We start from the raw sequence: 13,440 nt of genomic DNA, 5'->3' as shown, positions 1-13,440 counted from the left end.
AGCCCATGCATAGAATAACTGTAGAATAATACAAAAGCAGCAGCTAACTATTTCTCTGAGAAGAGTGAACTTAAAGACAAGTAGGGGAAGACTACTTACTGTATTATTTTTATTATCTATAATTTTTATCATGTGGATATATTAACTGCACAGAAAGAAAGAAAAGAGAAAGAGAGGGAGGGAAGGAGGGAAGGCAGGAAGAAAGGGGGAAAAGAGGGAAGGAGGGAAAGAGGGAAAGAGGAATACAGGCCAGGAGGTAAACTTGTAAAATACACAATTCCAGAATTAGCTCCTTGGAGGCAAGAAATCCCACCAAATTTAAATTTACTTCCAAAAGAAATTTATACTAGTTCATAAAGAAAAGTGGGTCAATTAAAAATGTTATATGTATTTTCATTTTGGAATAAACTATAGTTAATTTCACCTTGACTACATGCTAGCCTTTATCAGAAAAAGTAGCAAAGATTTCCAATTAAAATAATACTGAAGAAATAAAAACATGTTACTCACAAAGACAACAGACAGGGAAGGAGGCAAGAGCAGAAAAGAGGTTTCAATGAAGTTTCCAAAGCAGATGTCTAAGTGGTAACTTAGCTGCAGTCTGACTATAAACTCAAATCAAGACTTTCTGATCTGCCCTGATGTAAATTCTAGATTTCTGTGGCAAGGAAAGTATCTTGTCATTCACAGGAAAGCAGTGAATAATTTGCTGCATTTTCAACTTCTTATATGAATAAGCAAATTTAATTGTTTAACAAGTATCAAGAGCTAGGAAACAAATGTTTCATTTCATTTGAAAATGAAATGTGGGCGTGTTCATTTCTAGTTCAACTCAGAATTGACTATTTGTACAGAAAACACACATACAAAAAAAAAACACACCTCAAGAACACATTTCACTTTAAAAAGATAAATTTTAAAATATCATTTTTTATGTATAGATCTATAAATGAGGTCACAAAGTCAATTTATGCCAGTAATTCTGCTAAACCTACTTTTGAGACAGGGGATGTTACTTCAAGGGGCTTCCCAGGTAGCTCAATGGTAAAGAATGGCCTGCCAATGATGGAGACACAGGTTCAATCCCTGGTTGGGAAGATCCCCTGGAAGAAATGGCAGCCCACTCTAGTATCTTTGCCTGAGAAATCTTACGGACAGAGGAGCCTGGCGGGCTACAGTTCATGAAGCTGCAGTCAGACACAAATGAGCAACTGAGCAGCTACATGTTACTGGAAATTTTTCAAATTCAAACAAACTTGTATTTCAAGCTAAATTTTTGTCATATTATCTTGGCTTATAGTTTTAGTAGTTTTACTGTACAATCTTCTCAATAATTTTCACATTATAAAAGGATAAATTTACTAATTTTATTTAAATTAAATCTACTGAGCCTACCTTTGCTGTGTTGTACTTAGTCACTCAGTCATGTCCAACTCTTTGCAACCCCATGGAATGTAGCCCGCCACACTCCTCTGTCCATGGGGACTCTCCAGGCAAGAATACTGGACTGGGTTGCAGTGCCCTCCTCCAGGGGATCTTCCCAACCCAGGGATCAAACCCAGGTCTCCCATGTTGCAGGCAGATTCTTTCCTGTCTGAGCCACCAGGGAAGCCCCATTAAAACTACTGAGCCTACCTTTAGAAAAATTAAACCTCACTTGGCTTAAGCCAATTATTTAATCACAATGTACTTTGGTTGCCTTTGAGCTTTAAAAAAAAAAAAAAAATCTATGAAAAGGGATTAATACCAAGAAAGGTAAGCTAAGCTCAACTATGTTTGTATCCAAGAAGGGTAGAGGTAAAAGCTATACAGCTACCTGTTTACACCTAAACACTTAAAAAATGAATAGGCTTATAAACTGGCCAAATAAAAAGATCCACAGAGAAACTAGTCTGTACTCAGAACAATATTATTTTATTGTATCTCAACTTACTGATTACTAATGCAGGGGTTCCCTGAGAAATGGAAATTATTCCAAGGGTGTCTCCAGAGCAAAAAGACTGGGAGAAACTGCTTGAGAGAGATTAACTAGACAGGCTCTGTATTTAAGGACACAAGACAGATCCTCAGGCATGATATTGTAGGACTCTTCCCAGGAGAAACTGGCCTAAGAGAAGAAAAAAACAAAAAAACCCTACTTTTGAGAGACCCTGCATCATCATTCAACTTTGAGATCCTCCCATCTACCAGACTGACCTGCACTCAGACTGAAAACCTAATCAGCAATTTTGTATCTTATTTAAATATTAATAGAAAACTAAGGAAAGTTTCCAACCAGAAATACACAGCTCAAGACAAAAAGGGCTGTCAGGACAATGAAGAAGGCAAAGAAAACTTGGAGGGTATTTATACCTTTTATAAATGTTTTCACAAGACACTGACAAGACAAAAAATAACTTAAAAGATACTAACACAAAAAGTAAGGTTAAATCCTTCCCAAAAATGATTATGTCCAAAAAAAAATTAAATTCAGTTGAAGTGATAGAAAATGTATCTGCTAGAATAACAACAAAAAAAGATATGGAAACTAGGACAGAAATAAGAAAATTATAGATTGAATCCAAGAGGTTCTACATAGTGGTGGTTCCAGAAAGATAAAACAAAGATAACAGAGAGAACAAATGAGAGAAGAAAAGGTCCCAGAAACAAAGTCCTGAGATTATAAAATTCACAGAGTAACCAGTAAACTGAATGAGGGAAAACCAATCGTACACCAAGGCAATCACTTCAGAACAGTGGTAGCGCTTTCATAAACACACACACACACACACACACACACACACACAATACACAAAGGACTAAGAATCGGAATGGCATTCAGACTTCCCAAAGGCTTTTCCTAGAGCCTAAAAAATGAAGTCCTTTCAACTATCAGTAGAAACATTATTTCCAACCTGGAATTCTATACCGAGTTAAACCATTAAGGGCAAAGACAGATAAGTGCCGACATTCAAGGTCTTAAAAAAAACATTGGAGGTTATGCTCTAGCAAAACAAGTTCCAGAGATCAGGGTGTCCAAAAACGGAGGTGAAGGAGTTTCCAGAGAAGTTCCAAGGCAAAGGCCATGGCACTGATCTGGAAATCAATGTGACAGTTGGGAATAGGAGGATAGGCGATTCCAGAAAGGCTATCTTCAAGAAAATAATAAAACTGACAAAGTACAGGATGTGTTTTAAAATACTTAAAAGAAAGTTTGTTATGAAAACTTTGGGGATGACTTAGTCAGAGGTACACAGAAAATAAAGCAAACCAAAAGCCTTTTCAATCTCAAGGAGCCTAAAAAGTTATAAAAGAATATAATTGTAGCATACCACAAGGTTCTGCTGTAAACAGTATTTACACAGTCATAATAATATAAACATTAATAATAATTTAACCAAGAGTGCTGTAACTACAATGGGAGGACTGGGAAGGACAATAAGGGACCAAGTCTACAGCTGTCAAAGTAGGAAGTCACTGTATAATATATAAAGATGAACAAAGAAGCCCTGAAGCAGTTACCAGGTATTTAGATTTATGTAGGCAAACACCTGAAGAAACCACTAAGAGGTGAAAGCAGCTGTCTCAAAGTGGCAAGAAGTGGGAGTGGAAAGAGATGTGGCAGGGAAACACTGCATTTGATTATAAGTTTTAGTGTTACTTGACATTTTAAATTACATACGTGTACTTTGATAAAAGTAAAATTTAAATTTTAAAATACGGTATCTGACAAACATACTATTTCTTCTTCAAGTAGTTTGGCAACGGAAATAGCTTACTTTATCTACTCCCTTCCTGTCTACTGCTGAGTCACCCATCATCTTAACCCATCCTTACCTCCTCTCCATCCTCAGAGAAAGAAGTCCTTAATTGTTTGAGATTTCCAGACTACACCCTGTGCTGGAGCCCACTGCCTCTCTCATTTTCCATGACCTTGCTCCATCTATCACTTCCTCCTCTTGAACTTGTAGTCTTTCATTTTCTTGTGAATCCTTTCCCCAAACCTATAACACATGCTGCAGTTTTCCCCATCCTATAAGTAAACAAGTGAACTTCAGCTCACCTCTTGGTCCCGTTTTGTCACCTTCCTTACAGTGAGACAGTAGTTAATACTCCGCAAGGGCAGTCTATAATCATTACCTCTACTTCCTCGACCAATACTTTAACCTGATTTGTGTCCCCAACATGCTATTCTAACATTAACAACTGGACTGAAATGTCAAATTCAAAAGCCTATTCTCCAGGCTCAGCCTACTTGTTACCACCACAGAATTTTAAAATCTTTACCATCTCCTCCTTGAAATCCAAATCTTTCTCTTGGCTTTCTCAACACTAACTACTCTACCACCACATTCTCAGGCTTCTTCCTTGGCTTTTCTATCTACCCTCCCCTGGTGGCTCAGCTGGTAAAGAATCCACCTGCAACGCAGGGGACTTGGAAAGATCCCTTGGAGAAAAGAAAGATAACCCACTCCAGTATTCTGGCCTGGAGAATTCCATGGACTGTATATCCATGGGGGTCACAAAGAGTCGGACACAACTGAGCAACTTTCACTTAACAAATTATTGACCGGAGACTTATTAGAGCCACAGGCATTAGTTTATACAAAAATTTCCCCAGTCAATAATATGCTAAAATGCTTGTATTCTCCCACCGTTGTATCCTCAGTATTCTCCCATCATCTTATCCATCCTAGTAACTAGTCATTTCAATTACCACCCATACACAAACACTCAGCATGAAGTGTGGGTTAAATCAATGTTTACTGAGCTGAAATAAACAAGTCCCAATTTTCTGCCTCCAGTTCAAACTGTACCCCCAAGTTCTAAAACTGTATTTGCCACAATTTAGAAAATTACCTGAATTTCCTGAGAGCACAAACTAAGTATACCCAAAACTGAACTCATTTTTCTCTTCCCAAACTGGCATTACTCAGTGTTGTTTATCTCAGTTAGTACCACCATCCAACCCTCAACTCCTCCTTTCTCCACCCCTACATCCAACAGGTTACTGAACCCAAGTTTCCTCAGTCTCCTTTATCCTTGCCATTCCCACTGCCAAAGCAACTAAATTCATGAGCTTGATGCCTTTGTTAGTACTATCCAACAGTCTCTCCCATCTCACATTTGTAGTCTACTCATCCGAGATATTTACCAACTCTATGTATTCAATGTAATGTAACCAATTCATTTTTAATGACTAAACCCCTGGATGATGAGGATGATAAAAATAATGTGAAAATAGCTAATATCAAGAGATTCCTTATTATTCCCACACAGAAATTACAAACATTTTGTCCTTCTAACAAATGCTGGGCTGGATAAAACTGAAGCTGAAATCAAGATTGCCAGGAGAAAAATCAATAACGTCAGATATGTAGATGATACACCCTAATGGCAGAAAGTGAAGAAAAACCAAAGAGCCTCTTGACGAAAGTGAAAGAAGACAGTAAAAAGTCAGCTTGAAACTCAACATTCAAAAAACTAAGATCATGGCATCAGTCCCATCACCTCATGGCAAATAGATGAGGAAAAAATGGAAACAGTGACAGACTTTATTTTCTTGGGCTCCAAAATCACTGCAGACAGTGACTGCAGCCATGAAATTAAAAGATGCTTGCCCCTTGGAAGAAAAGCTACGACAAACCTAGATACCATATTAAAAAGCAGAGATATCACTTTGCTGACAAAGGGCCATCTAGTCAAAGCTATGGGTTTTTCCAGTAGTCATGTATGGATGTGTGAGTTGAACCATAAAGAAGGCTGAACACCAAAGAATTGATGTTTGCAAACTATGGTTCTGGAGAAGACTCTTGAGGGTCCCTTGGACAGAAGATTAAATCAGTCAACCCTAAAGAAAATCAATCCTTAATATTCATTAGGACTGATGCTGAAGCTGAAGCTCCAATACTTTGGCCACCTGGTGCAAAGAGCTGACTCACCAGGGAAGACTCTGATGCTGGAAAGATTGAGGGCAGGTGGAGAAGGGAGCAACAGAGGATTAGATGGTCGGATGGCATCACTCTCTCAATAAGCATGAGTCTAAGCAAACTCTGGGAGACAGTGAAGGACAGGGAAGCCTGGCATGTTGCAGTCCATGGGGCTGCAAAGAGGCAAACACAACTGAGCTACTGAACAACAATGACCTTGAATAACAAGGGGTTATGACCACCGACTCTGCATAGAAAAAAATTCGAATATAACTTTAGAGTCGGCCATCTGGTTCCCCAGTTCCACATGTCCGGATTCAATCAAGCTCAGATCTGGTATGTTGTAGCATGATTTACACTTTTAAAATTCATGTATAAATGGAGCAGGACAATGCAAACCTGCTTTGTTCAAGGGTCAACTTATTACTAAATATTAGTTAGTACCCCATTTTTACAGGTGAAGTGAATTTGCCCAAAGTTAAACAGCTACTAAGTAAGCAGTAATACCAAGATTTGAACCTGACAGTCTGGCTCCAGTGGTATTATGCATGGGATACATTTGAATTCACATATTCTATTCCAGGCCATTCTGTAAACTTACCTTCCTACTCTCTTTTTCGACTGCTTGCTCTCTTTCCTCCCCAAACATCCTATACTCTACATTTTAAGACATAGGACTGAATATGATATGCATCTGTTCACACCTCTATAATCCAACTGTAAAATTCTGGTCCTCTCTTTCCAACTCAAAGCAAAATCCATCTCCTCTGAATTTCTATACCCACTCCCTACAGAATTACTCACTTCTCTATGAACCCAAATCACTCATATTACATACTTAGGAACCTGTCTTACAAGGCTGGTGTCTTTGGAGTTCTCTTTTACATTGCTTTATTGCACAGTTGGTGTTGGAGAAGATTCTTGAGAGTCCCTTGGACTGCAAGAAGATCCAACCAGTCCATTCTGAAGGAGATCAGCCCTGGGATTTCTTCAGAAGGAATGATGCTAAAGCTGAAACTCCAGTACTTTGGCCACCTCATGTGAAGAGTTGACTCACTGGAAAAGACTTTGATGCTGAGAGGGACTGGGGGCAGGAGAAGGGGACGACAGAGGATGAGATGGCTGCATGGCATCACCGACTCGATGGACATGACTTTGAGTGAACTCCGGGAGCTCAGTATGGACGGGGAGGCCTGGCGTGCTGCGATTCATGGGGTCGCAAAGAGTCGGACACGACTGAGAGACTGAACTGAACTGATGCACAGCTGAAGAGGGCATGGCAACCCACTCCAGTATTCTTGCCTGGAGAATCCCCATAGACAGAGGAGCCTGGCAGGCTAGAGCCCAAGGGGTCACAAAGAGTTGCACACAACTGAGCGACTAAGCACACTGCACAGTTACTAACACACAGAGTAGTTCAAAGATTACAGAATTGAACTTAATTCAATATAAATTTTACTAGCCAAGATGCTGAACTAATAATAAGGTTCCAGTTGCCCTGTCTTCAATGTTTGTAAAATACAGAAATTAAAACCAAAAGGATTCCCCTGAAAGTGTGAGATTACCAGCAATCCTCCAAATGGTTAGAAACACCTAAGTCTCAAAGCTGCATACTTCACAAAGTACTAGAAAGCAGACGTCTTAAGATGGCGCCGATATGAAGTTCCCTTTCACTACTTCCTTATTACCAGTCCAGAGAAGTCCATCTCTTGTTGCTGCTCTTGCCACACCCCCAGTTCAATTAACAACCATATTCATACACAATAAATGCATCCGAAGTAATGGGAAAATGAGCAGAAACACAACTTGCTATCTACCTATTAGTCAGCCATACTGCAAAAATAACTTTTACACATACTGTACGAATGCCTTTTTCTCCAAAGAGGAGTTTTCAAACTACTTCCCTTTGTTGCTTCTAGTAACTGTTTTTCAAACACAGAATTCAGCAAAATCAAAGAGGTGGCAAGGTACTTTCAAGATGTGGAGTAGGTAGGGCCTGGGAACTTGCATTTTTTAACAAAGACCCTAAATGATTCTGATACAAATGAACCACAGATCACACTCCAAACAGTTCTGGATGTTCTTGGCAACTTGAAATTTCATACAACCATGAAAACTAAGCCTACAGTGGCAATTCATGCTATATCCACTAAAACTAGAAGCAAAAACTAGTATGACACACAAAAGCTAACTTTTATACTGAGGTACTGAGCTGGGTATTTTTCACTTTTCTTACATTTAATCCTTACCACCATATGAAGTAAACATCATCACTGATTATATTAATACACATGAGAAAGTTAAACTTCCCCATATCATATGGCTTCTAAGTGGTAGAAGACAGAATGTCTACCCAAAGCCTGTGCTCCTGCCCTCTTTGTGCCACCTCTCTATTTGTAATGCATCCATTTGACATTATACAGAGTAAGACAAAGTCAGGTAAAAGGAGGGAAGGAACAAAAACTTCACCTTCTTCACCATTTTATCTACATCTAACACTGCTGCCTACTTATCTTCTCTAAGCCTATCTCAGCTTCTAATGACAAATCACCTGGCCCTGGAAGTGGCAGGCATTGAAGGTGGGAAGTTGAAGCCATCTGTCAGGGACAGGTGCTTGGATTACCTTATAGTCCTCAAGAGAAGGAAGTTCTCAATTAGCCAATGATTACCTGTAACCCCAGGGGAATAAAGCAACTGGGGAGGGAGCTGACTGAATAGGGACACCCCTCAAAAGATCCTGAGACCTTCAAACAGGGGACTTTCAGACTGGATTCCTAACAAAGATTAGGGCATCCAACTCACCTACAAGCTAACTGCCTGATCTAGATGGACCCTGGAATTTGAGTTACATGAGGTTTATTTAATAAGGTAGACCCTTGCCTCTACCAATAAGGATGTCTGCATTTCACTGAAGCTGAAAACTAGCAGTAATATCCTTCAATCAAAAAGGGAGTCTCTGATGTGCACCTGAAACTCTGTAAATCAACTATGTTTCAATTAAAAATAATAAAGGACTTCTCTGGTGGCCCAGGGGTAAAGATTTCACACGTCCCCTGCAAGGGACATGAGTTGGATCCCTGGTCAGGGGAGATTCCACATGCCATGTAGGGCGGCCAGAGGGAAAAAAAAGGAATAAGAAAGTTTTAAAGGAAGTCTCATGACTTATTCCTTTTCTTCCGGATTTAGTTTGTGCTAAGAGGACAGTATTTTGGGGGGCTCCAAAATCACTGCAGATGGTGACTGTAGCCGTGAAATTAAAAGACACTTACTCCTTGGAAGAAAAGTTATGACCAACCTAGATAGCATATTGAAAAGCAGAGACATTACTTTGCCAACAAAGGTCCGCCTAGTCAAGGCTATGTTTTTTCCAGTGGTCATGTTTGGATGTGAGAGTTGGACTGTGAAGAAAACTGAGCGCCAAAGAATTGATACTTTTGAACTGTGGTGTTGAAGAAGACTCTGGAGAGTCCCATGGACTGCAAGGAGATCCAACCAGTCCATCCTAAAGGAGATCAGTCCTGGGTGTTCGCTGGAAGGACTGATGCTGAAGCTGAAACTCCAGTACTTTGGCCACCTCATGCAAAGAGTCGACTCATTGGAAAAGACCCTGATGCTGGGAGGAGGGGGGAGATGCTGGGGGCAGGAGGAGAAGGGGACGACAGAGGATGAAATAGCTGGATGGCATTACCGACTCGATGGACATGAATTTGAGTGAACTCCGGGAGTTGGTGATGGTCAGGGAGGCCTGGTGGGCTGTGATTCATGGTGTCACAAAGAGTCAGACACGACTGAGTGACTGAACTGAAGAGGACAAAATCAGAAAATACTTGTCCCACTCTGCATATAAGTTCACCAGAGTGAAACAAGAACACATTCCTGGGAAGGAAGCTGTCAGATACTCAGATGATGTAACTCAGTAACAAGCAGCATCCCTTTTTCACACCCAAGTGAGAGCACTCCATTGGAAGAAAAAGGTTTTATTTTTCTGTTTTTGTTGGAGGGAAGGAGGAGAGGGCTAACGAAGAGAGTCAATTTCACAGCATGAATACTCTATGAAATGACAGATCTGAGAGAAAGAAGCTTTGGGAAACATGAAAAGTGGGCATATGAGGAATCTGAGATGCTGGAAAATAGAGCCCTTCTAGAAAGATAAGAAAAGAGCACCTTCCTCCACACATTCCCAATACTTAATTTAACCCGGATCTCATCAGGTCGCTGCTTTTTAAGGGTCAAATAGTTGAGAGAGTATTCAGATGTTGTTATCAGACCATCAGATCACCACCTGCTTCCTCCATCTTAACTGCCTACCTAAGTAGCTCTCCTTTCTTTCCACCTGCCACATTATGCCATCTCCAGAAGGTTGAAAGCAAACTGAATCAATTATGTTCACCAGATATCTCTAAGAGTTGCTTGGGAAACTAAGCACATGTCATTTTTGGTGTGCTACATATTTCCCCAGTACTATCTCACACACCATGAAGCTTCCTCCTTGATACAATGTAAAAGACATGGTTTTGGAGTACCACTCTTCAGAGTTCAAAAATCCACTCCACTGCTTGCTCTCCAAAATCTCCTGTGAGCGTTAAAGTAAGAACCAGGAGGTAAGTCACTCAGAGTAAGTAGGAGCTCAATAAGAGCTATTATTTGAGGGGGAGGGATTTTTTCTTCAAAGTTTAGAAAAAAGCATTTTGCATGTTTGAAAGGTTTAAAACAGTACTCTTGTTTTAGTCAGAAAACAGTATCAATCATTTTTCAGGACAATACTCTCCCCTCAAAGTATCCACCATCTAACTTTAAATAAGTGGTAGAAAAGATTCATCCCATTCCCTCCAATTCTGAATGAACCCTTGAAACCATTTCATTATCATTTTTATTTGGTTAGGAAGTACAGTACTAAGTTTCCTGAAATAACCAGCCATTCTGCCTAAAAATTCTAACAAGTTTCTCAAACAGGGTAAGACAACGGTAGATACGGGCAGTATTAAAACACAAGCTAGAAACCACATATTCCTCTTTTCAGGAGGTTCTACAAAGACAATTAGATGATAAATATTATCTCTTTCAGTTTCTACAATCTGAATTTCTCTTTATGAATGACTCCTGAGGAATTCAACAGCTCCATTCTGGACCTTTCCCAAAAAAGCTCCCAGGTCTAGAGAAAAACAATTTTTAGGTCCCTAAAATAACAAGGAGACAAACCTTTAGGTCTTGTTCTTTTCTTAAAAAAAATGGTTTTATATCCTAAACACAAAATCAGTATATCAGAAATATACCAGACCTCAAAGCCCATAAACCTTCCACAGGAATCTTGCTTAACTTACTTCTCACTTCTTGCTACCCACTTAGTCTTAGGAAATGCTAACACACTCCCAGCCTCATGTCTCTTCAGGGACCCAACCAAATCTGCTATGCTAGTGCACTCAAGTTCCCCAAATCTGACACTGTTTTGTCAAAGAGAAATGCTTACCAACAAACATGTAATATACTAACACTAACCATGTCACTAAAGTGACAAACTACTCTTAGCCTCACTCCCAAGGGAGGGTAAGCAATAGCCAGCGGGCGGCCAGAACCCCAGGTTTATCATTAACACGTCTGCCTAGGCACAAGGTTAGCGGCTGCACCTCCACGGAGCAGCACCAACTCAAGGCGGACCGAGGGATGAATGAGGCGGCCCGGGAGCGGCGGAGGGGACGCGGGGCTGCCCCGGGGAAGGCGGGGCCGCACCGCCCAGGTCCCGCCCCCAGCCCCGCCCACGGCCACCCCGGCACCGCGGTATCGCCGCAGTCCCCGCGCGGTAGCGGCGCGCGCCCCGGACCCCTTCCCGCCGCTGCCTTTCCCTCTTCGCGCAACCCCCAGCACGTACCTGCTTTGCAAACCGGGGCGCTCGGGCTCCTCCTCTCCGGGGAGCTTCGGCTGTGCTCCGGGGACCTCCTCCGGTGCCGGACGCGGGCTGGGGGTGGGGCCGCGCTCACCTCTCCAGTCCACAGGTGGGTGGGCGACGAGCAGGGCGACGACACGGTACCCAGTAGCGGCGGCGGCGGCTGCGGCCGTGTGGGGCTTCCGCGGGCCCCGGGCGCGGCGGCGCGCGTGGGGCTAGTGCCTCGCGTGGACGTCGCGGACGCGCCCGTCTGCGTGGCCACCGTGGGGCTGGTGCGCGCGGCCGCACTCCCGCCGCCCCGCGTGGGGCTAGTGCTGCGCGAGGCGGTGCGCGGGGCCCCGCCGCTGCCGCCGCCGCCCGAGGGGCCTGAGGCGCCACCACAGCAGCCGCCGTTGTTGTTGCCGCCGCCGCCGCCGCCGTTGCTCCGCGTGGGGCTGCCATGTTGCTGCTGCTGCTTCAGCTGGAACGGAACCGTCGCCCTCATGGGCTGCAGGCGGCTCCCGGATCCCCCGGCCGTGGCGACCGCACTGCCCCCGAGGGAGCCGGCCGGCGTGGGGGACCCATTGCGCCTCACCCGCTGGGACATGGTCCCCCCTCCCCGGTGACTGGGCGAGACGTGGGGTGGTTTTGTTGTTAGAAGGCAGGGGGAGGATTCTCGAGGCTGGAGGGAAGGCCTCCGCGACGGGGTGATGAAGCCGGAGTCTGGGGTGCTGGGGGCGCCCGGGCCGCGGCCGGCAGCAACGAGGTGGTGCAGCCGTCGCCGCCGCTGCTCCTCCTCATCAACAATAGTGTCTCCTTCGCTGCCCCCGCCCCTCGCGAGCGCCCATTGGTGTAGCGTCAGCCGCGCTCGAGCCACTCCACCGCGCCCATTGGCTGCGAGGAGCTCGGGTCCCGGGCCCCGGGGCCTTAGAGAACCTGGGTTTGCGCGGAGACCGTCTGCTCTTTAAAGAGAAAGAGACCCGCCCCCCCGGGGGGAGGGGGAGCGGAGGAGACAGGCTGTGTGTATGTGTAATGTGTGCGCGCGCGCGTGTGAGTGTACACGTGAGTGTACACGCGTACGCGCGCGCCTGGCCACGCGCATCTTTCCCTTCCCACTGGGGGGTGCCCTGGGGACTCAGATTCTGGAATATTGCCAAAGGGATTGCCGCCGAACCAGAGCGGTCCCCAGGGATGTCTCAAGTCTTTTCCCCCAACTCATTTCCTTAACTCAGTATTTACTGGCACAGTCTGTGTTCCTGAGTCTCTTTCGGGCTTTTTTTTTTTCCTTGATCTTTTTGTTCTATCCTAATTCCATCAACGTCTTGACAGGGTTCAAAGGAAAAGAAATTTAACGAATGTTACTGGCGTTTTACACCTTGTCTCTCTTTTTTTTAAGCTCTGTAGAGAGCCAAATCTTAGAAAGATTAAAACTGCTGGTTAGAATGCCGTTTTAGATTGTATCAACGAAGTGCAGTAACCAAATGCTATTGCTACATCTCCTGTATCTCAAGTAATCAAGAATTTATTTCAATCAACCACTTCTGAGTTCCCCAATACCTTGGAAAGACGATTGCTGCCTTACAAGTTTGTTAAGTGCCATAGTTTTCAAAGGGCCTATTTTATCCTCACAGTCATTATTTGAGACAGAAGTGGACCAGCCATTCATATTTT

At 43.3% G+C, this 13,440-nt stretch overlaps 1 protein-coding gene across 1 annotated transcript in view; it reads right to left on the bottom strand.

Annotated features, from left to right (window-relative positions):
• Positions 1-12,376, bottom strand: part of FAM117B (family with sequence similarity 117 member B) — a 68,303-nt gene extending 55,927 nt beyond the window's left edge. The window contains exon 1 of the mRNA XM_068969272.1: positions 11,776-12,376. Coding sequence (XP_068825373.1) covers positions 11,776-12,376 — 601 coding nt within the window. The remainder of the gene's footprint in view (positions 1-11,775) is intronic.
• Positions 12,377-13,440: the final 1,064 nt, after the last annotated feature.

The sequence above is a fragment of the Capricornis sumatraensis genome, chromosome 3 (genome assembly GCF_032405125.1).
Source record: "Capricornis sumatraensis isolate serow.1 chromosome 3, serow.2, whole genome shotgun sequence".
NCBI classification, from domain to species: Eukaryota; Metazoa; Chordata; class Mammalia; order Artiodactyla; family Bovidae; genus Capricornis; species Capricornis sumatraensis.
Note: the sequence above shows the minus strand (reverse complement) of the source record. Positions and strands in the feature narration are given on the sequence as shown.